This window comes from Dromiciops gliroides, chromosome 4, assembly GCF_019393635.1.
Source record: "Dromiciops gliroides isolate mDroGli1 chromosome 4, mDroGli1.pri, whole genome shotgun sequence".
In the NCBI taxonomy this organism is placed as follows: Eukaryota; Metazoa; Chordata; class Mammalia; order Microbiotheria; family Microbiotheriidae; genus Dromiciops; species Dromiciops gliroides.
Genome location: NC_057864.1, coordinates 226,618,823 through 226,643,771, shown reverse-complemented (window position 1 = coordinate 226,643,771; position 24,949 = coordinate 226,618,823). Strand labels below are relative to the sequence as shown.

The 24,949-nt window shown below is 38.3% G+C and overlaps 1 protein-coding gene across 3 annotated transcripts in view; it reads left to right on the top strand.

Moving 5' to 3' along the window:
* The window catches only part of ELAC2 (elaC ribonuclease Z 2), a 60,565-nt gene that overhangs the window by 8,287 nt on the left and 27,329 nt on the right, over positions 1 to 24,949 (top strand). For 2 of the 3 annotated variants that reach the window (XM_043963295.1, XM_043963297.1), the window contains 3 exons: positions 8,682 to 8,750; positions 11,377 to 11,526; positions 20,681 to 20,739. In XM_043963295.1, coding sequence (XP_043819230.1) covers positions 8,682 to 8,750; positions 11,377 to 11,526; positions 20,681 to 20,739 — 278 coding nt within the window. The remainder of the gene's footprint in view (positions 1 to 8,681; positions 8,751 to 11,376; positions 11,527 to 20,680; positions 20,740 to 24,949) is intronic. The other variant, XM_043963296.1, reaches the window with a different exon arrangement.

The following is a 24,949-nucleotide window of genomic DNA, read 5'->3' as shown; positions in this document are numbered from 1 at the left end:
GTGTCATGTACTGCTGAGAAAAAGGTATATTCCTTTCTATCCCCATTCAGTTTTCTCCAGACATCTATCATGTCTAACTTTTCTAGTAACCTAGTCACCTCTTTCACTTCTCTCTTATTTATTTTTCGGCTAGATTTATCTAATTCTGAGAGGGGGTATTCAGATCCCCCACTAGTATAGTATTACTGTCTAATTCCTCTTGTAACTCATTTAACTTCTCTAAGAACTTGGATGCTATACCACTTGGTGCATACATATTTAATATTGATATTACTTCATTATCTATGGTACCTTTTAGCAAGATGTAATTTCCTTCCTTATCTCTTTTAATGACATCTATTTTTGCCTGCGCTTTGTCTGACATAAGGATTGCTACCCCTGCTTTTTTTACTTTAGCTGAAGCATAATATATTCTTCTCCAGCCTTTTACCTTTACTCTGTGTGTATCTCTCTGCTTCAGATGTGTTTCTTGTAAACAGCATATTGTTTTATAGCAGAGTTCATCCCATTCACATTCACAGTTATTATTACTTACTGTCTATTCCCCTCCATTCTATTTACCCCCTTTGTACTTTTCCCCCCTTCTTTCACCCTATTTCTCTTTACCAACGTTTTACTTCTTGCCCCTGCCTCTCCCAGTCTGCCCTCCCTTTTTATCACCCCCCTCTCTTTTCTTTACCCTTTTCTCCCTTGCTTTTGTCCTCCCTTCTATCAGTCTCCCCTTTCCCTTCCCCTTTTGCTTCCCTAAAGAATGAGCTAAGTTTCTTTATCCCAATGAACGTATCTGTTATTCCCTCTTTGAATCAAATCTAATGAGAGTAGGGTTGAAACAGTGTTCACCCCTCCTTTCTTTCCCTCTATTGTAATAGGCTTTTTTTTTTTCACCTCTTCATATCATATAATTCATTCCATTCCACCTCCCCTTTCTTCTCCTCCCCATAAACTCCCTTTTTAACCCCTTAATTTTTTTTTGTATCATCACATCAAAGACAATTTATATTTATACCCTCTGTGTAACGTCCTTCTCTCTGCCCAATTACGTTTACAGTTCTTAAGAGTTATGAGTATTATCTTCCTGTGTAGGGATATAAACAGTTTAACCTAATTGAGTAACCTTTTTTTTCCCCTTGTGTTTACCATTTTAAACTTCTCTTGAGTCTTGTATGTTAAGATCGAATTTTCTATTCAGTTCTGGTCTTTTCTTCAGGAAACATTGAAAGTCCCCAATGTCATTAAATGTCCATCTTTTCCCCTGAAAGAGAATGAACATTTTTGCTGGGTAATAGATTCTTGGCTGCAATCCAAGCTCCTTTGCCTTCCGGAATATCATATTCCAAGCCTTGCGGCCCTTTAATGTTGAAGCTGCCAAGTCCTGAGCACTCCTGACTGTGGCTCCATGATATTTAAATTGTTTCTTTCTGGCTGCTTGGAGCATTTTCTCCTTCACTTGATAATTCTGGAATTTGGCTACAGTATTCCTTGGAATTTTCCTTTTGGGATCTCTTTCAGGAGGTGATTGGTGGATTCTTTCTTTTTTTTTTTGTTTGTTTGTTTGTTTGTTTTTTTTTTTAGTGAGGCAATTGGGGTTAAGTGACCTGCCCAGGGTCACACAGCCAGTAAGTGTTAAGTGTCCGAGGCGGGATCTGAACTCAGGTACTCCCGACTCCAGGGCTGGTGCTCTATCCACTGTGCCATCTAGCTGCCCTGGTGGATTCTTTCAATGATGATTTTATCCTCTGATTCTATGATATCAGGGCAGTTCTCCTTAATAATTTCCTGGAATATGATGTCTAGATTCTTTTTCTGGTCATGGCTTTCAGGCAGTCCATTGATTCTCAAATTGTCTCTCCTGGATCTATTTTCCAGATCGATTGTCTTTCCAATGAGGTATTTCACATTTTCTTCTATTTTTTCATTCTTTTGATTCTGCTTGAGTGATTCCTGGTGTCTCATGGATTCCTTATCTTCCAACTGTCCAATTTTAATTTTTAAGGCATTGTTTTCTTCAGTGAAATTATGCACTTTTTTTTCCATTTGGGCAGTTAATCTTTGTGCTTCCTTTTCCAAGCTGCTGCTTCTTTTTTCATAGTTTTCTTGTTTTGCTTTCACTTCTCTCCCCATTTTTTCTTCTCCCTCTCTCAGTGGATTTTTAAAATTCTTTTTGAGCTCTTCCAGGAAGGATTTTTGTTCTTGAGACCAATTCACCTTCCCTCGGGAGGCTTCACATGTAGGCAATTTGAGGGTATTGTCCTCATTTGAGTTTGTGTTGGCTTCTTCCCTATTGATACAGAAGCTCTCAATGGAGAGGGCTCTTTTTTGCTTCTTACTCATGATTGCAGCTTATTTATTTATTTTTTAAGTTGAGGTCTGCTCTGGGGGCACCAGGGTCCCTGTTTTGGGCTTCTTGTGCAGGGGTATAGGTGCTGTGTGACTGCTTTTTACTCTGAGGCCTTTATGGTGTGTGCAGTTTGCCCCCCTGCACTTCCTGTCTAAGTGCGCTAGGTCAGTGTGCCCAATCCTGCCTGTCCTGTTCATGGCCCTCCCGGCCGGTGCAGGTAGGTTTTTCCACTCTCCTTTTTGGCCACCAGATTTTTGAGCCAGGTTCCAGGGGCCTCAGTTGTTCGGCTGTGGCCTGCAGCTCCTGCTGACTTGCCTCGACCCCCTCGGCGCTGAGCTGCTGCCCTGAGCTGGGCCTCCCTTTTGCCTGAGTCAGACTGACCTTTTCATGAAGTCTTCCAAGAGACTGTGTCTCTCTGTCTCTTTGCAGGTTCTGTAGTTTCAGAATCTGTCCAGAGGCTTGATTTAATGTTCTTTTTGAGGGATCAGAAGGAGAGCTCAGGCAGCTTGCTGCTTCCTCTCCGCCATCTTTGCTCTGCCCCTCCAATTATATACTTATAACATATGCGTGGAGTACATTGGAGTTGATCTCAGAAAAGACAGCAGTAGTGAGATTGACCAAGAAAGGCTTTTTACAGAAAGTAAGATTTGAGTTGAATATTGGACAAAGCCAGAAAAGTCAAGGTTTAACAGGGAGAACATTCCAAGAATTAGTGACAGCCAATGAAAAATCGTGGAGGGTCTTATGTTCAGTGCCATTGGATTGTAGAGTACTTGAAAAAGAGATAAAAATAAGAAGACTGCAAAGGTAGGAGGAACCAGGTTGTGAAAGACTGTAAAAGTCAAATGGAAGTTTTTATGTGATCCTGAAGGTCACAGGGCCTACTGTTCTAATGAATAATGACATGGCCAGACGTGTGCTTTAGGATCATTGCTTTGATAGCTGAGGGAAGGATGGACTGGAATTCGGAGAAACTTGAGACAGGGAAAGCTACCAAAAGGTTATTGAAATGGTCCATGGTCTGTACTTGGGTGGTGTCAGAGTGAGAGGTTATAAGGAGATATATGGGAGATGTTCAGAGGCAGAATCAATAGTTTGGTTGTCGTTGGGATAAGAATGTGGAGTAAAGGATAACACAGGCTGGAAATATGGTAGAATTTAATAGGGAAGTTGGAAGAGGGAACAAACAGTTTTGGGGGAAAGACAATATATTCACCTTTGGATAAGTTGAGTTTAAGATGTTATGTTTATGGAACATCTGTTTCAAAATGTCTAATAGGCAGTTGGAAATGCAGGACTGGAGGTTTCAGGTCGGCTAAATCTGAGAATTATTTTCATAGAGATAATGGATAATCAAATACTTGAGCTAATGAGACCTCTTAGATAGACTAGAGGAAAAAGAAAAGGCCAAGTACATAGCCATGGGTAAATACCTATCTTTAGTGTGACTATGATATGGGAAAAGAGACTGAGGAGTAGTCAGGCAGATAGAAGGAACACCAGGAGAAAAGTGTCATTGAAAACCTAGAGAACAGAAGTATCAAGAAGAAGGTGATTGATTGATAGTGTCAAAGCCAACAAGAATGAGGATTGGGAAAGTGCCATGAAATAGTTAGGATATCATTGGTACCTTTGAGAGATCAGTAATAGTTGAATGATGAGGTCATATCCCAAACTGCAGAATGTTAAGAAGAGATTGAGAGGAAAGGAAGCGGAGACACCAGTTGTAGATGACTTTCTCAAGGAGTTTTATCTATCCATGAAAGGGAGGAAAGATATAGGATGATAGCTGTAGGGATTAGTCAGATCAAGTGAAGGTTTTTTAGAGATGGAGGAGACATGGATGTTTTACATACATCATGGAAGTTGCCAGTAGAAATGGAAAGATTGCAGCTTAATGAGAAAGTAGAAATGGTAGAGGGGCCAATCTGTTCGATAAAAATGGGATCACTTGTGCATATATGAGAAGCTTTATTTGTCAAGGAGAAGGGTCTCCACTTAAGATGAGACAGGTGAGGAGATAGTGGGAAGGGCATCTAAGTGAATTGAGATGAGGTGGCAAAAAGTGGGGGACAAAGGTGAATGGCCTCAATTTTTTCTGTGAAATAAGACAAGTTGAGAGGGGGGAGGTGGATCCATGAAGAATTCAAGGAGGGATAAGCAGGTTTGGAAGAGCCTCTCTGATGAGTGAGATAGTGAATGATATGGGAGGTTAAAAAGGATTCCTTTGCTACAGTGAAGGTCTATTTGAGATTTTGTAACAAATTTTTAGTGGACACAGTATGGTTTTGTCATTTTTCTCCAGCTTTATTCAGCAACATGTAGAGCAGAGGCATCATATAGTGGGAGTGATCCAAGATTGGGGCATGGCAAGGCATGAGCTTTCATAAGAAATGGGGAGGACTCGAGTATAGATTTGAACTGGTTTATTAAGTGGTCAAGGTGGGGAATGGAGGAGAGTAGTCAGTATATGGAGTGATGGCCTTGGAAAGGAGTGGAAGAATTAGTGATCACAATGAGAACAGAAAAACAAGGTTCAGGGTCATAAGGCAAGGGAAAGAAATGACAAAATATAATCAGATCAAAAAATTTCATTCACAGTTCCTTTAGCATGGAAGGGAATTCTTGTAGGTGATGGCAAGATAAAGGGTGTGATCATCTCTAGCTGTGGTGGAGTATAAACAGTAGGTCATGGAAAATAGGTACTTCAAAGAACAAGGAAGTTTGGGTGTTGGAGTCTCCATATGTTGTTGAAAAGCAGCAGTTAGAGAAGAAAGCCTGGGAGCCAGTCACAGAACTCATTAAAGAAGGAAGGGGAGTATCCTGGGGGTTTCTAGGTAACAGTTCATCATAATCTTGATTGGGTAATACAGATGGAATGAAACTTGAGGAAGAGGTTAGTAATGGTGGTAGAGAGTGTCTGAAACTGTCTACAAATACAGTATTGTGGGTCTAAATTGCTGTTCCCCAGTGTAGATGGGTTTGATGTTGCAACTACTCTAAGATGACTCTGCCTTCCTAACATCCTGTGTTTTCTTGCCTCTGCTTTTTTATTCACCCTGTTCATCATTCCTAAAATACTTTTCCTCCTCCTTATTTGCTGACTTCTTGTCTTTTGAAGCCCAACTCAAATGCCACTTGTTCTATTGTCTTCTTTTTACTCTCCAGTTGTTAGGGACTCCCTGCCCCTACTTAAATCTAACATGGCAGTTGTTTTGTTGCTTCTGCAATGCAAGGAGTGTGTATTATGGTTATCAGTGTCTTTACTAATCATACATTTCTTTGATGACCCCCTGTACCAAAGTGTCAAATACAAGGTAAGGCTGCACATGACCACAGTACTGAGTGAGGCCCAAACCAAATTAAAATATAATTGGGAAATATTTGACAAAATAAGTAAAAATGTAATATTGTTTTAAAACTAAGTTAATGTGTAGCTTGCAGGGATCCTTACGTATGGTTCAGTGGCATCATTTCTATTTGAGTTTCATGCCATTGCTCTACACTGTTTTAATGTAGGTTATCATTAATTGGATACAGACTGCAGTCTTCATGCACCCACCATTGCTTTTTGGGTTATAATTCCACAGAGATTGTCATGTTTTTTACACAATGTTTAGGAAAGCTTTTATGTTCAAAAGATGTTTTTTTGAGCTGGGAAGCAATTTGGGATCATTAAAAGCTTTGTAGAGGGGGCGGCTAGGTGGCGCAGTGGATAGAGCACTGGCCCTGGATTCAGGAGTACCTGAGTTCAGATCCGGCCTCAGACACTTGACTTACTAGCTGTGTGACCCTGGGCAAGTCACTTAACCCCCATTGTCCAGCAAAAAAAAAAAAGCTTTGTAGAATTTCCCATATGCAATATACCCTGGTTTCTTCTACACATTTGGGCCCTTCACACTTTAGTTCCCAGTGTGCTAGATGAAGGAGAAATGACTCTTAGGAAAACAAAAGTTAAAAATAGCAACTAAATCTGACCATATCTACACCAAGAAAATCTGCTTAAAAGCATGGAGAGATCATTTTACACGATTGCAGAAAGACAATATAGTATAAGAAAAGAAATATGAATACTATTAATATTCAGGAAAGACCATCCATGACTATGAATGCAGGTGCCTCTCTTCTCATAGTTAATTAAGTAAGAAAGACCTATATGTGTATCAGAGAAGGAACAAGCTAAATTTTACAGTTGATCAGACCAGTCTATATAGCTGTTCAATGACTAAAATGTGCAAAGTATACAAGATCTGGCTTTATTTGTTGTTGATTAGAGATGTGTCCCACCTCCCACCCCCCAAAAAAAAGGTTATAAAAATGAACCCTTAAAGATTGCTCTTCAATGAATGTTTCCTGTATATGTGGTTTGTGTGTGTGTGTGTGTGTGTGTGTGTGTGTGTGTGTGTTTGTGTTTTGTGGGGCAATTAGGGTTAAGTGACTTACCCAGGATCACACAGCTAGTAAGTGTCAAGTGTCTGAGCCCGGATTTGAACTCAAGTCCTCCTCAATCCAGGGCCAGTGCTTTATCCACTGTACCACCCAGTTGCCCTCTAAATTTTAGGTGACACTGGCAAAGGGTTACAAAGTTGAGAGGAATAATGTCTCAAGGCACCATTTGGTGGGGGGGGGGGGGCAGCGAGCGTTAAGTGACTTGCCCAGGGTCATACAGCTCGTGAGTGTCAAGTATTTGAATTCAGGTCCTCCTGAATCCAGGGCCAGTGCTTTATCCACTGTGCCACCTAGCTGCCCCTCCTGTATATGTTAAGGTCATAAAAGAGTCCTTCATAAACAGCTCCATGATTCATTGACTGTCTGGTAATTTATATCAACAGGGAGGTTTGTTCTCCCCTAAAGCTGTTTTTCACCATTATAAGGGTGTTCATGCAAGGGCCATAAAGAAGAGAGATTCTTTCTAGATAGTGAGGTCCTCCAGATTCTCCTGTTTGTGAATAATGTTTTTAAATTTTTTTTTTTAAATGAGGCAATTGGGGTTAAGTGACTTGCCCAGGGCCACACAGCTAGTAAGTGTTAAGTGTCTGAGGCCAGATTTGAACTCAGGTACTCCTGACTCCAGGGCCGGTGCTCTATCCACTGTGCCATCTAGCTGCCCCAATTTTTTAAATTAAAAACTTTTTTTTTTTTTTGGTGAGGCAATTGGGGTTAAGTGACTTGCCCAGGGTCACACACAGCTAGTAAGTGTCAAGTGTCTGAGGTCATATTTGAACTCAGGTCCTCCTGAATCCAGGGCCGGTGCTTTATCCACTGTGCCACCTAGCTGCCCCGTGTTTGTGAACAATGTTATCCTGATTACATCAAGCCTCAGAATATTACTAGGCTTCCTCAGTGAAAGCTATGATTATTCAAATGAAATTGGCCTAACAATTCATTCAAGAAAAATTAAATGGATAAGAAATGCCTATTGTCCAAACTGACATGCAGTAGATGGAAAAGAAATACCTTTTCTACAGATTATGACTTGCAGTAGAATGCCAGTCCATTGAGTGAATATATCAGTAATAATACTTGGATCATGCCTTGTAGATAATAGTGAGTTAGGCCCAGAATTGAGTATGAGTAAGACAGCAAGCTTTGTTGTTAATCAGTTGTGTCTGACTCTTCGTGACCCCATAGACTATAGTATGTCTGGCCTTTCTATCTTCCACTATCTCAGGTCCTCCTGAATCTGGGGTCGGTGCTTTTTTTCACAGTACCACGTAGCTGCCCCCTTCCACTATCTCTTAAAGTCTGTCCAAGTTCATGTTAATTGATTCTATGATACTATCTATTTCATCCTCAGCTGTGCAGTTTTCCTTTTGTCTTTCCCAGCATCAGTGTCTTTTCCATTGAGTTCTATCTTCTTATTATGTGGCCAAAGTATATAAACTTCAGCTTCAATATTTGACTTTCCAATAAATAGCCTGAATTAATTTCATTAAGTATTGGCTAATTTGATCCCTTTTGAGAGTTTGAGACTCTCAAAAGTCTTCTCTATTAACACTGTTTGAAAGTGTTGATTCTGTGGTGCTCAGCCTTCTTTATAGTACAACTCTCACAGCCATACATTGCTGCTGAAAAGGTGATAATTTTTGAGTATATGGACCTTTGTTGGTATGCTATTTGGATTTGGCATAGCTTTCCTTTCCAAGGAGCAAGTGTCTTTTGATTTCATGGCTACAGTTGCCATCTGAGATAATCTTTGAGCCCAAGAATATAGAATCTGACACTGTTTCCGTTTCTTGTCCACAGTAAAGAGAATTGGGTTGTTTTATGGCCTAATCGTATTTCACTTCTATGATTATCTATACTAATTTGTTCTTTTGTGCTTTTGTTAAATATTACACAGCTGTACGACCCTGTTCTGCTCCAGAATACAAAGATGATACGATGACAGTTTTTCAGTTGCTTATACGAAGTAAGTATGAGTGTTTTAACTTCCTGGTAAGAGGTTGTGCCCTTCCCTGGGCAAGGGCAGTCTGGATGGAAACTAAGCTATTCCTATTAGCTAATCAATACACATATGCATACAAACAAGATTTCCTTTATGTTCCTGTGATGCAGGTAATATTCTTATTATACTCATGGGATATTTTTGGGAATGTAAAAATATAGGGCATAACAACTTGTACTCTAGGTAGGAAAATACACAACTAATACAACTTTTATAATACAAATAATACAAAAAATACACAAATAATACAACTTTTAGATTGTATGTTATTGTGAGAAAAAATTGTAATAATGGATTTCTTGGCAGACCCAGAGATCAGTCCTTTCTCTTTAATCTTATTTGGGACAAACCCAAGGGAACAAAAGAAATGGAGATAGACTCTTTTGTTTAGCTTTGTGAAGGACCACATCTAGATAATGGGCTTTGCCTTAGGCAATTTGTGTGTGTGAGTGAGTGTGTGTGTGGGGGTGTGGGTGTGGGTGTGGGTGGGGTCTTTGATGGCCTCTGTAGTGTTCATTTTAATGTAGATCACCCTCAAGTCATGTCAACTAATGCAGTTGAATGATGCTAACCAATTAGATTTGATCAATGTATAATGACCAGTCTCTATCAAAAGGATAACACCCTTGGCCACAGGAGCTCTCTTTTGCCTGGTACATGGCTCTCTCTCAAGGGTGCACTCTTGGTTTGGCCCTCCCTTTTAGGACAGCATAGATCTGACAGCCTAAGACTATGAAAAAAGTTAGGGAAACATGCAGTCAATCTTTACTGGTATGCAGTATTAATTAATAATAATTTTTTTTAAAACCCCAAAACTATGTAGATTAGACCAGAGGAATTAAGAGGTGATAGGATTGAGAACTGGAGAAGTTGAAGTCAATTTGGAGTTAGAGGACCTGGCTTCAGATTCTGGTTTTGCTGATTGGGTAAAGGGCTTTGTCCTTGCTCTTCTAAAACATCTTTAAAGTACCTTCCGTCTCTAGAATTCTGTGGGGTTTTTTGATGTTAAAAGTTAACCAACCCAAAGACCCAGAAAGGTAAAGTAGATGATAGCTCAAATTTGAATCCTGCTCTTTGATTCCAAATCTGTTGTTCTTTACATTTTACCATCTCAGGGGTTGAGCATTTAGGGAAAGTTCCATGAAACACCTGGAATGGAGGGGAGGATGTTTAAAGTGGAGAGTGAGGAGACTGTCCTGACAGTAAAAAAATTGGAACAGAAGGGGAGGAAAAAGTTGTGTAAGGGCCAGCAGCTGTTGTGTGGGGCTAGCAGCTGCTTTATCTGACAATTATAGTAGGTTATTTCTGACCATAGCATTTAAAATGACTGGGATTTAAGAATACCTCAAAGGATCAAGTTGTGTCAGTGTACTTTTTAAAATCTATCTGGCACAGAAAATAGAGTTCAATGAAAATTTTTATTTCATAGTAAAAAAAATTGCATCAGTTGACAGGTCTTATCCTTCTGTTGTTAAGAAAAAACTGAATAAAGTTGAACAGTTATTTCTGCTATCTCAGCAGGATAGACTTTGTTTTTGCCTAGCTGTACTTAGCTAGTACCTATTTTTAATGTTCATGACATTTTCTTCACAGTGGCCCTGTTAGGCAGTTTTAGATCTTCCACTGAATTCCTTCTTTGTTGCTTCATTTATAGTATAGAGCCCTGGGCTTTTAGAAAGAGATGCTAATAGAGCACAGGCCCTGGTAACTCTTGTCAAGCTGGAAAGCCTAGTTAGGTAGGGGCTGCATGCCTGTCAAAACTACCAGTGTAGCTGAAGCAAGGATGTTCATTACCAGATTGACCATTGTGCCTCAGTGAAATGCTAGTCATAGAAGGTTATGATCTGTGGGTGGAAAGGAGTAATCCTTTCACTGAAATCACAAATTTTTGAAGTATTAAACTAGGAAGTCAGCATTCTGGGATATGTATTTTTGGCTTGAGTTGTAGCATTCAGGGAGAAAAAATATTTAAAAGGTTGCCAGTTATGATACCATGTAACATTTTCCACTTAGGCCTATGAGAGGCAGCATGTCCTAGTTAAGAGAGTATATTCATATATAATATTCACACTTTAAAATCCTAGCATCTAGGTTCAAGCTCTGGCTCTGTTCCTTATGACCCATGTGATCTTAGCTGAATCACCTCCCCATTGTGTCTGTTTCCTGTATATAAAATATGTGGGATTGTACTAGGTGAATGCTGAAGTCCCTTTCATCTCTAGGTAATATGAATATGTAGAAAGTATCCTTGAGGTAAATAAACTTTTCTGCTCTGGGTGTTTTCTGGAATAGAGCAGTTAATCTCAGGAAACTATTGCAGTAGATCTAATCTGATTTTATGAAGTTTATAGAAGGCATACTGTTAATGCTTTTGAGCTGGGCTTTGCCTTAGGCAACTTGAGTGAGGGTCTTTTCTCTATAAATGATCTGGGAAAGACCCTCACTCAAGTTGCCTAAGGCAAAGTCTGTTATCTAGGTGTGGTCCTTCACTTGAACTATACAAAAGAGTCTCTTGTCAGCTAAGAAACATCTCTGCTTCGAAGATAGGGTTTCTGTTTGTTTGATGTCTAATTTGGTTGTTGCTATCCAGGTAAACAGGTTGCATGTGATCACCAGTTGTCTCAGCATTCCAGAAAGTCTCCCACCAGGGTTAGTCCCAACCGTTCTGCCAACTTTGAATCTTTTAAAAGTGACCAGCAACTTCCAGGTGGTGGTGGAAATGATTCTCCAAAGGACATAGGTAGGAGGGTTTACATTTTTTTCTTTTGCAACTATAATCTTTCTTAATGTTTATTCTCTGATTGAAACAAGGAAAAAATAACAGAAGAATATATTCTCCTTGGCTTACTAGTTTAGGTGTCAAGTTATTTCAAAGGACATGTTACACTTCTGCTTCAACATCTGCTTTTCAGCCTTAAAAACCTAGGACTCTGATTTTTAGTTCAAATTAGCTAGGTCATAATTTTCTGATTTGATTCATATTGATAATATTTTATAAACCATGAGGATTATCAATTGGGTTTGTTTTTTATTTTTGCCTATGTCAGGTCAAATATTTATGTACAAAATGCTGCGCTAGCCATTGTAGGGGGCACAAAAATAATTATATCCCGAAGGGGTGGAGCCAAGATGGCGGAGGAGAGGCTGTGACTCCCTTAAGCTCCAGATAAACCCGTCCATTCACGCCCAGATAATGTGGTAAAAAATCAAAACCCAGAACAGCCTAATGCACATAAGAACAGAATGAGACTATTTCTCCAAAAAAGAGGGCAATTCCGATCACCTACTGATCAGGCTGAACAGCTCAACGCACAGTCCGAACCCAGCCAGGGACAGTGCTTTCAGAGTCTTCAGCACCAGCAGTTTTTGAGGCTCTGATCACGGACTGGTGAGGGGGTTCGGCGATAGGCCGGGGTGAAGTGGAGGCAGTCTCTGCTGGAGTTGGGGCAAAGCACCCTGGGTCTGAACCAGTGGGCTGAATTGAGTGGTGGTGGCCCAGTGGGGGAGGGGCAAAAGCACACCAAAGCTTCTGACCATAGAGAATCAAACTTCAATCAGACTTCTGTTTCTGGTTCAAAGAGAAAGCGGCTGTGATTACTCACAAGCCAGGCAGGCTGAGAAGAAGCCCAATCACCCCCTGGGCCATGCTGTAGCACGAACAGTGTGTCCTGGAAACAGTGCTACACTTTAAGAAGGAGTAAAAAGCCAAGAAATAGTTAGGCAAGATGAGTAGGCAGAGAAAGCAGAAGGCCATCGAAAACTTCTTTGGGAGAAAGGTAGACCACAATGCACCCTCAGAAGAAGAAGATAATAACAGGGTCAAAGCTCCAACATCCAAAGCTTCCAAGAAAAATATGAACTGGTCTCAGGCCATGGAAGCTCTCAAAAGGGACTTTGAAGAGAAAGTAAGAGAGATAGAACAAAGATGTAGAGAAAGAGAGGAAGGAATGGAAAGAGAAATGAGAGCAATGCAGGAGAGTCATGAGAAAAAAGTCAACAGTTGGAAAAGCCAAATGGAAAAGGAGATTAAAAAACTGTTTGCTGAAAATAATTGCCTAAGAATTAGGATTGAACAAATGGAAGCTAGTAACCTTTTGAGAAACCAAGACACAGTAAAGCAAATCCAATTGAATGAAAAAATAGAGGGCAATGTGAAATATCTCCTTGGAAAAACAGCTGACCTGGAAAATAAATCTAGGAGAGATAATTTGAAAATCATTGGACTACCTGAAAACCATGACCAAAACAAGAGCTTAGACACCATCCTCCAAGAGATTGTGAGGGAAAATTGCCCTGATATTCTAGAAGCAGAAGCTAAAATAGAAATTGAAAGAATCCACTGATCACCTCCTGGAAGAAATCCCAAAAGGAAAACCTCCAGGAATATTATAGCCAAATTCCAGAACTCCCAGGTCAAGGAGAAAATATTGCAAGCAGCTAGAAAAAAGGAATTTAAATACTGTGGAGCTCCAATAAGGATAAAGCAAGATCTAGCAGCTTCTACATTAAAGGACCAAAGGGCATGGAATATGATATTCCAGAGGGCAAAGGAACTGGGACTACAGCCAAAAATCACATACCCAGCAAAACTAAGCATCATCTTTCAGAGGAAAAAATGGAATTTCAATGAGAAAGAAGACTTTCAGGCATTTGTGATGAAAAGACCTGAACTGAATAGAAAATTTGACTATCAAATACAAGACCCTGGAGAAGCATAAAAAGATAAATAGGAAAAAGACTTCATGAGGGGTATTAAAAGATCAAACTTTATATTCCTACATGGGAAGATACTCCAAAATCATAAGAACTATCTCAGTAAGGAATTCACAGAGGACACAGGTCTGAACTGAATACAAAGGGATGATATCTGTAAAGCATTTATGTTTTGTTCTTTGTGGGGAAAACAGGGTGAGGTGTCATGTCTGGGGCCAGATTTGGGCTTGGGGCCTCTTGGTTTCAGGGCCAGTGCATTGTCCACAGTGCCACCTAACCCATGATGACATCTTTAAAATAGGGTTGAGGTGTGGGAGAAATAGACTGGGGGAGGGGGAAGGGGAGAGATGGTCTGGGGAGAGGTTGTTCACATGAAGGAAACAAGAAAAAAGCTTATGGAGGGGAGGGGAAGAGGGGGAAGGAATTAGAGAGTGAGTGAACCTTAATATCATCAGAATTGACTCAAAGAAGGACTAACATACATACTCAAGTGGGTATAGTAATATATTTTTGCCCTGAGGGGGAGGGTGGAGAGATAAGGGGAGGGGAGAGGAGAAGGAGGGAAGGGCAGATTGGGGGAGAGAGCAGTAAAAAGCAAAATACTTTTGAGGAAGGTAAAGATGTTCTGCATAACTGTTCAAGTATGACATATTGAATTGCTTGATTTCATAGAGAGGGTTGAGGAGGGAGGGAGGAAGAAAATTTGGAACACTGAATTAGCTCAAAGTTGGCTCATGGAGGGAATAACATTCACACCCAGTTGGGAGAAGTAATCTATTTAACCCTACAGGAAAGTAGGAGGGGAAGAGGATAAGGAAGGAAGGGTGAAAAAAAAAGGGAGTGCAGAGTAGGGGAGGGGACAGTCAGAAGTAAAACACTTTTGAGGAGGAATAGGTTAAAAGAAGATAGAAAATAGAGTAAATATCATGGGAAGGGAATAGGATGGAGGGAAATAGTTATGATGATTGAATATAATGGCAAAATGTATGGTACCTACTTTGCTGGGCTAATATGAAGAAAATTCTTTGTCAGGTTTAAGGTACTTTATTTAGGTTATGATGAACAGGATACTATCAGAAAAACCTGGAAAGACCTACATGAACTGAAGCAGAGTGAAATGTACTGTATACAAAATAACAGCAATAGTATAAGATGATCTGCTGGGAAGCATGTGGTTATTTTCAGCAAGGCAATGATCCAATATAACCCTGAAGGACTTATGAAAATGGCAACCCGTCTACAGAGAAAGAAGTGATAGTATCTGAAAATAGAAACACATTTAAAAAAATTTTTTTTTTCCTCTTTGACAATTCCTCAATCTGAAGTTTTGGGGGTTTTTTTGACTGTTTTCTCTCACAATCTAGCTAATGTGGGAATGTTTTCCATGACTACTCATGTATAACTTATTTTGAAATGCTTGAGTTCTAGTGGGTGGGAATGGAGGAGGAAGAGAAGTTGGAATGCAAATTTTTAAAAAATTGATGTTAAAATTTGTTTTTATACATATTTTGGAAAATAAAATTCTATTCAATTAAAAAAAAATAATTGTATCCCTATAGAATCTGAGTTGGAAAGGATCCCAGAAGTCATCTATTATAACTTATATTTGAACAAAAGCCAAGACCTCCAGGAGTCTTGGGTCACTCAGGCTCCAGAAGTGGCTTGTTTTATTTTTGAGTGCCTCTAATTCACTAAAACTTTGACATATTACTCCTAATTTTTCCTCTGAGGCATAGAAAATAAATATAAGGTGTTCTACATGATGCTTGACAGCCATCACATTCTCATTTAAATATTTTCTCTAGATTAAACATTTATTCTAATTAGGGTATGGTATCATACCTATATTCTTATGATTTTTGGCTCCACTTTCTAAATGTTTTTAAAATATGATATCTAGAATTGAATAACAAAGTCTCATTAGGGCAAAGCATAACAGCCAATCCTCATTCTGAGTGTTGTGCTACTTAAAGCCACCTAGTATTAGCTCTTTTTTTTTTTGCCATATCATATTGTTATTTCACTGAGCTAAAGCTCACCAAAACTGCCATATCTTTTCCAGACTAATTATTAATGAACACAGATTATTTTATCTCATCCTAATGCAATTGACGTGTTTTAACCAACCTGTAGATATGATACATACAAATGAATATACATTTCTACTAAATTTCATATTAAGATATTTTACCTCTGGAGCTTTTTAGATTCTAATCTGGCCATCCAATTTGTTAGCTATCATTTCCTGCTTTGTATTTTCCACAAACTTTCCCATTTAAATGGAAATGCTCACAATTTTCATGGGATCTGATTATTTATGCAGCTACATTGGCTATGCTGCTGTTCTACCTGTTCAGTACATTCACAAATTTCAAACCATTTTGTGGAGATTAACAAAAAATAGCTCTGAGTATTTCAAATATTGGTTGCATTAATGAATACTCCTAGAAGTGTTGCTCAAATGTTTTTGGGTTAATAAGGTGTTCTTTACCTCATTAAAGAAAACTATTTCTGGGATTACTGTGGCAAAGGTCTTTGAAGTTGCCTTTTAAGCCAGTAGACCAAGGGTCTATCAGCAATATAATATCCTCTAGAGACTGTATGTGCATAATATATGTATTGTTTCTAAATACTGAGAGGAATAAAACCTTTGCTGTAATACTATTTAATAGCAGGTGCTAGGGATAAGCAAAAGAAGACATTGTCTTTTCCCTTAAGGATTTTACAGTTAGGAAAGAATAAAAATATACATAAAATAATAGTGAGTAATAGAAGACAGTGTAGAATTAAGTTTACAATGGAAGGCGACATTGCAATGTAGTATAAAGAGTACTAGACTGGAATCCTCTCCCTGCCACTTTTTTTTTTTACTATTAAGTTGGGCAAATCATAACATCTGGTCCTGAATTTACTTGTCTATAAAATGATGGACTACTTGATCTCTAAGGGCCTTTCTAGCTCTAATATATACTTCTGAGAGGCAGCATGACATAGTGGATAGAGTGCTGTGCTTGGAGTCAAGAAAGCCTAGGTTCAAATACTGCCTTTTAAACTTACTAGCTATGTGATTCTGGTGTGTATGGAGTGTTCAGAGAGGACTAGCACCTTTGGTCTAAGAGCTTACTCAGCATTTTCAGGGCTACTCATCCACCTTCGGTGTCCACCTGACACTCAACTCTCATTCAACTTTCACCCAAGAAGCTGTAGTATGCACAGCAGCCACACCCCAGTCAAACTGTCTTGGTAGATAGGCTAAACCATGTTGAGGGTAACTGATAGGCCTCTGCCCCATTGTTGAGTTAGCAAGATGTCTGCCCAAGCAAGTGAAGACTTCCTGCAGCTGAATAGGCAGATTGTTCCAACACCCATGAAGGTCCTGAAGCAGGAACTGTATAGTGCTTAGAACAAAGATGTTAAGGGCATCCACTACATTTTGGGCCATCACCAATTATCTTGACTTTTGTCTCGATGACTGGAGGAGAGTGAGGCTGATGACTTTGTGCAACTCTGCATCACTTAAATCCAATCCATCAAGCCAAGACATTAGATGTCATTGGTCCTCTTTGAAAATAAAGATAAACATGTGACTGAAGAGATTACTTTACTTCTGTGTGTACATGCAATTCTCTAAGACTTGTCTACTAAGTCATAATTCAGTTGCCCGTGCTTATGAGATGGTGGATTCATTAGAATGAATCTAATTAAGCTTGTTGCAGAAGATTCTTTGTCCAAGTGTGTGTGTATACGTGTGTACCTGTGTGTGTATATACATATTGGCATAATTTTGGGGCATTCTTAATTTCTCTAGATAAATTTTTTCAAGAAGACTGAAAATTTGAGGTTATAAAGTTCTATTCCTCTCTTAGGGGTTCTCTGTGTACTATCTTAAAACACATGTGTGCTTTAAGAATTCAGAGTAGAGAAAGATCAGTGAGGACTGGAGGGGTTAGAGCAGTGGTCTTCAAACTTTTAAATTGTGTACTTCATCAGTAAAACAAATTTTGAACATATACTTCTAATAGGTGTATGTAAGACCTAGCGAGTATGTATGTATTTCTACCACTCTTCTGATATATTGTGAACGTCATAAAACATACACAAAAAGTAGAAAATTTAAAAGGATGATGTTTTGGGCTGAGCCTGACTCAGATCAGTCACTTGGTAGTTTGTATGATAATGGAACAACATGAGATACTTATAGGTTATTCAATAGTGGCATAGGGCCTATTTGTTTCTTTGGTATTGTTTTGAATCTACTTGTGAATTCACCAGGACCCGACCAGGAGTTTTTTTCCTTGGAATTTTCTTGATGGCTTGCATAGTTTTTCTTGCTGGATTGGGTTCTTCAAGAGTTTTTTTATTTCCTGTTTCTTAATTTGGAAATTTTATATTTTCTTTGACCATCTATTTCATATAAGTTATAAAGTTTGTTGGCATATTATTGGGTATAGTGGAGTGTGATAGTTTTATTTCCTCCCCATTAATTTTAATTTCCGGCTTATCTTTTATCTGCATAATTTGGTTTTCCTATATTTTGATGAAAGTAGCTAATAGGTTATACATTTTTATTGGTCATATTAAATTTTATCCCCTTCGTTTTCAAGTTTCTAGTCTCTCCCCCCACCCCCCCTCCCGCCCCATGTTTTTCACCTTTTTCAAATTGTGGTGACTGTTGAATAACTTGGAACTCAGGTCATTTTCTATCCTTTTTCAAGGAAGTCAGCACTTGATTCACTGTATTCCTTTCTTGTCTAGCTCCTCTTATATTAGGATATTTCAATATCCATGTTGATGCTACCTCTAACCCTATATTTCCTTAAATCCCAAGACTTATGCCTTTATTCTACCTCAGCTATACACAGGGACAGCCGTGTCCTTGATCAGAAACTTTAACATTGCTGTCTCGGAGCAAAGCTTCCTATCATTCTGTTTTTCATCTTTCACCCTTTGTAAATCTCTTCTTTGCTCTCATCATTACCTCTAATGTTTCTGATCCCTCAGTACTTTCCTAGGCCTGTATTACTCCTGCCAATGTGCTGAACAAGCATTCATTTTTATACCTTCTAATTGATTTCTTGCCTCACTCTCCACAGAAGTTATTCCAAGCACTTTTTTCTTTATTCAGGCTTCACAATTCTCCCTCTTCTTCACACTCAGCCAAGCACCTTAATTCTTTCTTTCTTAGTAAATTGAGGACATTCCTTATGAGCTCCCTCTTTTTAAAAAAAATTTATTGGTTCATGTCTGAAAGAGGAATGTTGAAGTTGCCTGCGATTCATTTCTCACTATTTACTGAGTCTCTTATTTTTTCATTTGTTATCTTTTCCCTTAAAGTATTCAGATGCTTTGATATTTAATATCAGTTTGGTTAGATATGGTGCCTTAAGCAAATCGTAGTTTCCCTCTCTATCATTAACAGTGTTTCTTTTTTATTGTTGCTATATCATATTGATGTGCCTGCTTTTTTGTATTGAGCATAATACAATTTATTACATTTCTTGTTTCTTAAGTGTATTTTTACATTCAGCAAATTATCAGAAGATTATTATTATTATTTTTTTTGGTGGGAGAATAAGGGTTAAGTGACTTGCCCAGAGTCACACAGCTAGTGTCAAGTGTCTGAAGCTGGATTTGAACTCGGGTCCTCCTGAATCCAGGGCTGGTACTTTATCCACTGTGCCGCCTAGCTGCCCCTCAGATTGTTAGATTTTCTTATCTATTTTGCTACCCGTTTCCATTTTGTGGTATGGTTTTTCCTTCCATCACATCTGTTTAAATTTTTTTTTTTATTTAAAAAAAAATCAGAACTATTTACTAGTTACTTATCAGCAGTTACTAGGTATAGTGGGATAGAGTGCTGCACCAGGAGTCAGGAAGACTCATTTATCTAAGTTCAAATCCAGGCTCAGACACTTAATAGCTGTGTAACCCTGGACAGGTCTCAACTCCGTTTGCCTCAGTTTGTTCATATGTAAAATGAGCTAGAGAAGGAAATGAGAAATAATTCCGGTATCTTTGCCCAAAAAATCCCCAAATGGGGTCATGAAGAGTCAGACATTACTGAACAAGAAGTTACTTGTAGCTTGTTTTATTTTAAAGGATCCAATCTCAACCACTTTTCTCCAAAAACAACCCTTCACTTATATTTTGCTTTCTGTTTCTTGCTTAGATCCAATTTATATGATCTTGCCAGAGAGTGTGCTTTGAAAATCTTCCCTAGGTAGCTTTGGCTTGTTTGCTTTAATCAAAGGCATCCAGACAAGAAGAATTTGTCAGTCTAGAGAGACAGATCCTACTCATTATGGAAGAGTTAGGTAACACCCCAGACAGAAGTGTTGAAAAAGGTAGAGCTAGATATTTCCTGAATCCTTTGTTGACCAGCCCCAGAACATTTTGTCAACATTTTTGGTCTTGCCTTTCCTTCAGTAAGATTAAAGTTCATATTACTTCTTTGTTTGAATAACCTTGCCTTGTGGCACTGTGATTTTGAAAAGTACTCTTTCACTTCATTTTCCTTTCATCTCTGCCCCTAGCATACTTCTGCCAGAACACCCAAATGCAAAGCTCTTGTTTTTTTTGTTTAAGGAAGGGGAAAAAAAAGGAAATGATCAAAATGGAAACAGCAAACTACTCTTATTTAAAAATTCCTCTTAAATGTTAGAGATTTTCCTCAGGAGATTTATTCATTTTCAGGTCTACATCTATCCTCCTAATTCCCAAATTTATAGCTCTCATAAGAGCCTATCTCTGAATTTTCAAATGTCTATAAGCTATTTTTCCCCTTTGAAGTCTTTAGGCAATTTTGATCAAAACTAAATATATTTTCCCTCCAAAACCAACTTGCCCTCCCAACTTTGCTATTTCTGTCAAAGGCATAACTGTTGGCTCTAGTCATCCTAACCTGAAATCTTTAACTCATGCTAATGCTTCATATCTTTCATTCATTTGCTTTTTAAACGAAGCATTTATTGACCATCTACTCTGTCTAGAGTAATATATAGGTAATAGGTGGGACAAAAAGGCATCGTAATCAGCATCAAAATAACTTGATTCTTCTGTCTTCAGATTAATATTAAATTTTGTTGTTTATGTAGCAAATCTTACTCATCCAGGGTACTTGTCTTCATTTGAGCAAACGATATGCTATGTTCTCTGTTTAATATTTGATTTTTTTTCTTTAGATGACAATTGGAAAATAAAAGGCAGAGACCCATCTTTGGTTGTAGCTTTCATCTGTAAGGTAAATTATATTTTATTCAGAGAGACTTTTTGAGCTAATAACTATTAAGTGAAATTCCTACCCAAGTTTTTCATGGGTGGTAGTTATGATGCTGATGCATTTGAGATTCACTAGTACCTAGCACATACTTCCCTTGGTAACTTGATTAGAGAGGCTTTCAAGTAATTTTAGCTGAAAAGGAACACAAATGCCCTATTGAACTTTAATATAAAAGGCCTAACTGGTTTTGCTCTATCAGTTCTGTCAGTACTACTTGAAAAACCTCTTTTAGTTTTGTAAGTCTTGGTGATTTTAATTCCCACAGAATGCAATTTTTCTATATAAACAGTATTACGTTTATATAGTTATGTAGTGGTTAGGTTCTAGGGGTTGGCCTGAGAATATAAGAACCACTTTTGAATAATAAGCATTATTGACTTCCCCCAAATTTTCATTATTTATTTATTTAAAACAGTTTTTCCCTTTTGAATTTTGAGTTCCAGGTTCTCTATTTCCACCCCTTTCACATCTACTCAGAAGGCAAACAATATGATATTAGTTATACATGTGAAATCATGTAAAAAACATTTCCATATTAGCCAAGCATTTTTTCATCATGGGTCTTTTGGAATTGTCTTTGGATCATTGTATTGATCAGAGTAGCCAAGCCTTTCCCAGTTGATCATCATTACAATAGTGCTATTACTGTGCACAATGATCTCTCAGTTCTTCTTCACTTTGTATCAATTCATGATACAAAGTCTTGCAGTATTTTTTCTGAAACCAACCCCCCCTTATCAGTTCCCAAAATTCAAAACACAATAGTACTCCATCACAATCATATGCCACAACCTTGTTCAGCCATCCCCCAATTGATGAGTTATTTGCCATCACTAAAAGAGCTGCTATAAATATTTTTGTACACATAGGTCCTTTCCCCTTTTTTTGATCTCTTTGGGATACAGACCTAGTAGTGGTTATTACTGGGTCAGAGGGTATGCACAGTTTTGTAGTCCTTTGTGCATAGTTCCAGATTGTTCCCCAGGATGGTTGGAACAGTTCACAACTCTACCAACAGTTCATTAGTGTACCTATTTTGCCTTATACCCTCCAGCATTTCTGGTAGGTATGAGGTAGTGCTAAGATTTTGAATTCCAAATTTTTCTCCCTCCCTCCTTTGAACCCTTCCCCCTCTCCAAGACAGCAACCAGTCTGATATAGGTTATAGTTGTACAATCACATTAAACATATTTCCACATTAGTCATGTTGTGAAAGAAGAATCCAAACAAAAGAGAAAAAAAACCTCAAGAAAGAAAAAAAAGAACACAAAAAAGTAAAAATAGTCCGCATTCAGATTCCACAGTTCTTTTTTCTGGTTGTGGAGAGCATTTTCCATCATGAGTCCTTTGGAATTGTCTTGGATCATTATATTGCTGAGAAGAGCCACGTCTGTCACGGTCGATCAGCACACAATGTTGTTATTACTGTGTATAATGCTCACTTCACTCAGCATCAGTCCACTTAAGTCTTTCCAGGTTTTTCTGAAATCTGCTTGCTCATCATTTCTTGTAGCACAGTAGTATCCCATTACATTCATACATACATTACCTTTTGTTGGCTTTGAAGTTCTAAAATTTGATTTGAGGCATTATTGTAAAGTTGTTTAGAGGGGAATGTTGGGAGAATTCTGCTGAGTCCCACCCTATACTTCATCATCTTAGTTCAGCCTACTTTCCTGTCTTTTAAACAGAGTATCTTGACCCCTTAATCTTGTCTTATTGATTCACTTTCATCAATATAAATAGGTATCATAACTAATATCTTGAGGGCTTGTTGAACAATGTAAATTAAATCAGATCATAGGTTTAAGAGGTGGAGATAATGTGTTCCAACTCCTCATTTTACAGTTGAAGAGCAGAGGCCCAGAGATATGAGATGATTTATCTAAGCTTGCATAAGTTCTAAGTGGGAGAGCCAGCTTTTGAATCCAGATCTTTGACTCCAGATCTGTGGTATATCTGTGCAAAATGGCTCTCAAACAGCTGTGCTCTTGGAATTCTTGTCTACTTAAAGTTCTTTACCTCTTCCTTTGATGTCTCTCATGATTATGCATGCTTTTAGTTACTCATCTCCTCTTAAGTTTGCTGGTTTCAAGCTGTACCTAATCAGGTACCTATATTGGTTGTAATTATTTGTAGATTCTAAGTAAATATATGCATGACTTTCCTATGAACAGGATGCATGAGCTTCGTGACTCAGATTATTGGTTGCTATAAGCCTTTTAGGCTTGCTTCACAGGAACAAAGAATTTTAAAGACGTACAGTGTAGGGTAACCCACTTCCTATTGAAACACATTCCATTTTTGCATGGCTTTAATAATTAGGAAATTATTCTTTACATATCCACATTTGCTCTTATTTCTGATCTCTGAGGATGAATAGAACAAATCTAATCTCATTTTGCATGATAACACTTCAAATACACATAAATAGTGACCCACTTGAGTCTTGTTTTCTCCAAGTTAAGTTTTACCAATCTCTTCAACCAGTCTTCCTGTGACAGATATGTATGCCCCTTCTCACTCCTGGTTGACCTTTTCTGGCTGACTTACAGCTTATCAGTGTCCTTCCCAATCACTAGTATACAACTAAATATATAATCATTGTAGTCTGACCAGGGCAGAACACAAGAGACCATCCAATGGAAGTTCTGCCTCTCTATGCAGTTCAAAATCAGGTTATTCTTTTTTAGCTGACATATCCCACTTTGGACTTATAGTGCTTGAAAAGTCATTTTTCAACCTGCAGTCTAACCAAACTGCCCTGATCCCCTTCTTAAGAAGTTGATTTTTTTGAGCCCAAGTGAACTTGGTTGACTTGATGTTTATCCTTATTTAATTTCATGTTATTAAATTTATTATGGTGTGCTAGCCTGCCAAAATCCTTTTGGATCAAGATTCTTTTTGCCCAGTGTGTTAGCTATTCCTTCCTATTTTGGGTTATACAGAGGCAGCTAGGTGGTACAGTGGATAGTTGGGTCTAGAATGAGGATGATCTAAGTTCAAATCCAGCCTCAGACACTTAGTATCTGTGTGACCTTGGGCAAGTCACTTGGCCTCTGCCTCAGTTTCCTCATCTGTAAAAGGAGGATATTAATAGCACCTATTATTGTGAGCATCAAATGACATAATAATTGTAAAGTACTTAGTACAGGGCCTATAAATTCCCTATATTACTTAGTTCCTTATGGTTGTTCAGGGGGAGTGCTTTGAGTCTTCATTTTCTTCCTGTAGGATTGCAATTATTTTACTGGTTAAGTTATTCTTGTTGTAAGCTTAGTTCTTTTGCATTCTGGAATATCACAATCCAAGCTTTCTGCTAATTGTGCTGATTCTAACTGTGTGGCAATTGTTTTTTACTGTTTGTAGTAATTTGGTAGTCTTTTTTTCTTTGACCTGGAAACTGGCTATAATGTTCCTGGGAGTTGTCATTTTGGGTTTTTTTTTCTGGCTCTAAGAGATCTGAGCATTTTCTTTTATACTTTCTTGAAATATGATGTTTAGGCTCCCTTTTTTCTCGTCTTTCAGGTCAATTCAGTGATTCTTAAAATTGCTTCTCCTTGATCTGTTTTCCAGGTTAGCTGTTTTTGCTGTGGGATACCTCACATTTTCTCCCTTTTTTCCCCCCCAGTCCTTTCGCTTTATTTTTAACATTTCTTGTATTATGAATTCATTAGTTCCTGTTTGCTCTGTTCTAATTTTCAGGGAGTTTGTTGCTTTCAGGGAGTTTTGTGCCAAGCTTTTTCCTTTCTTATTTTTTCTTCTCTAGCTATCACTTCTCTTCCATTTTTTTCCTCTAGCATCCTGATTTCTTCTATAAAAACATTTTTAACTTTTTGTTAACACATGTTTAATATCTTCCAGGAATTCTGGTTGAATTTTTGACCACACTGTCTTTTTCTTTGAGACTTTTCTTGTAGATGTTTTGAATTCATTATCTTCTGAGTTTGTGTCTCGAAAGTCTCTGTCCCTGTAACAGCTTTTTAAGATGGGAATCTTTTTTTTTTTTCTCATTTATTTAGCTTACTTCCTGACTTTGGACTTTATGTTAGAGCCAGACTCTGAGTACTTCTGGAGGGAAGGCCAGGACTGGTCTTGTTGCTGCTTTCTTGGATTTTGAATGTTATATTATTCCAGGATCTCAGAAACATCTTAGACTGGGAATCTGCAA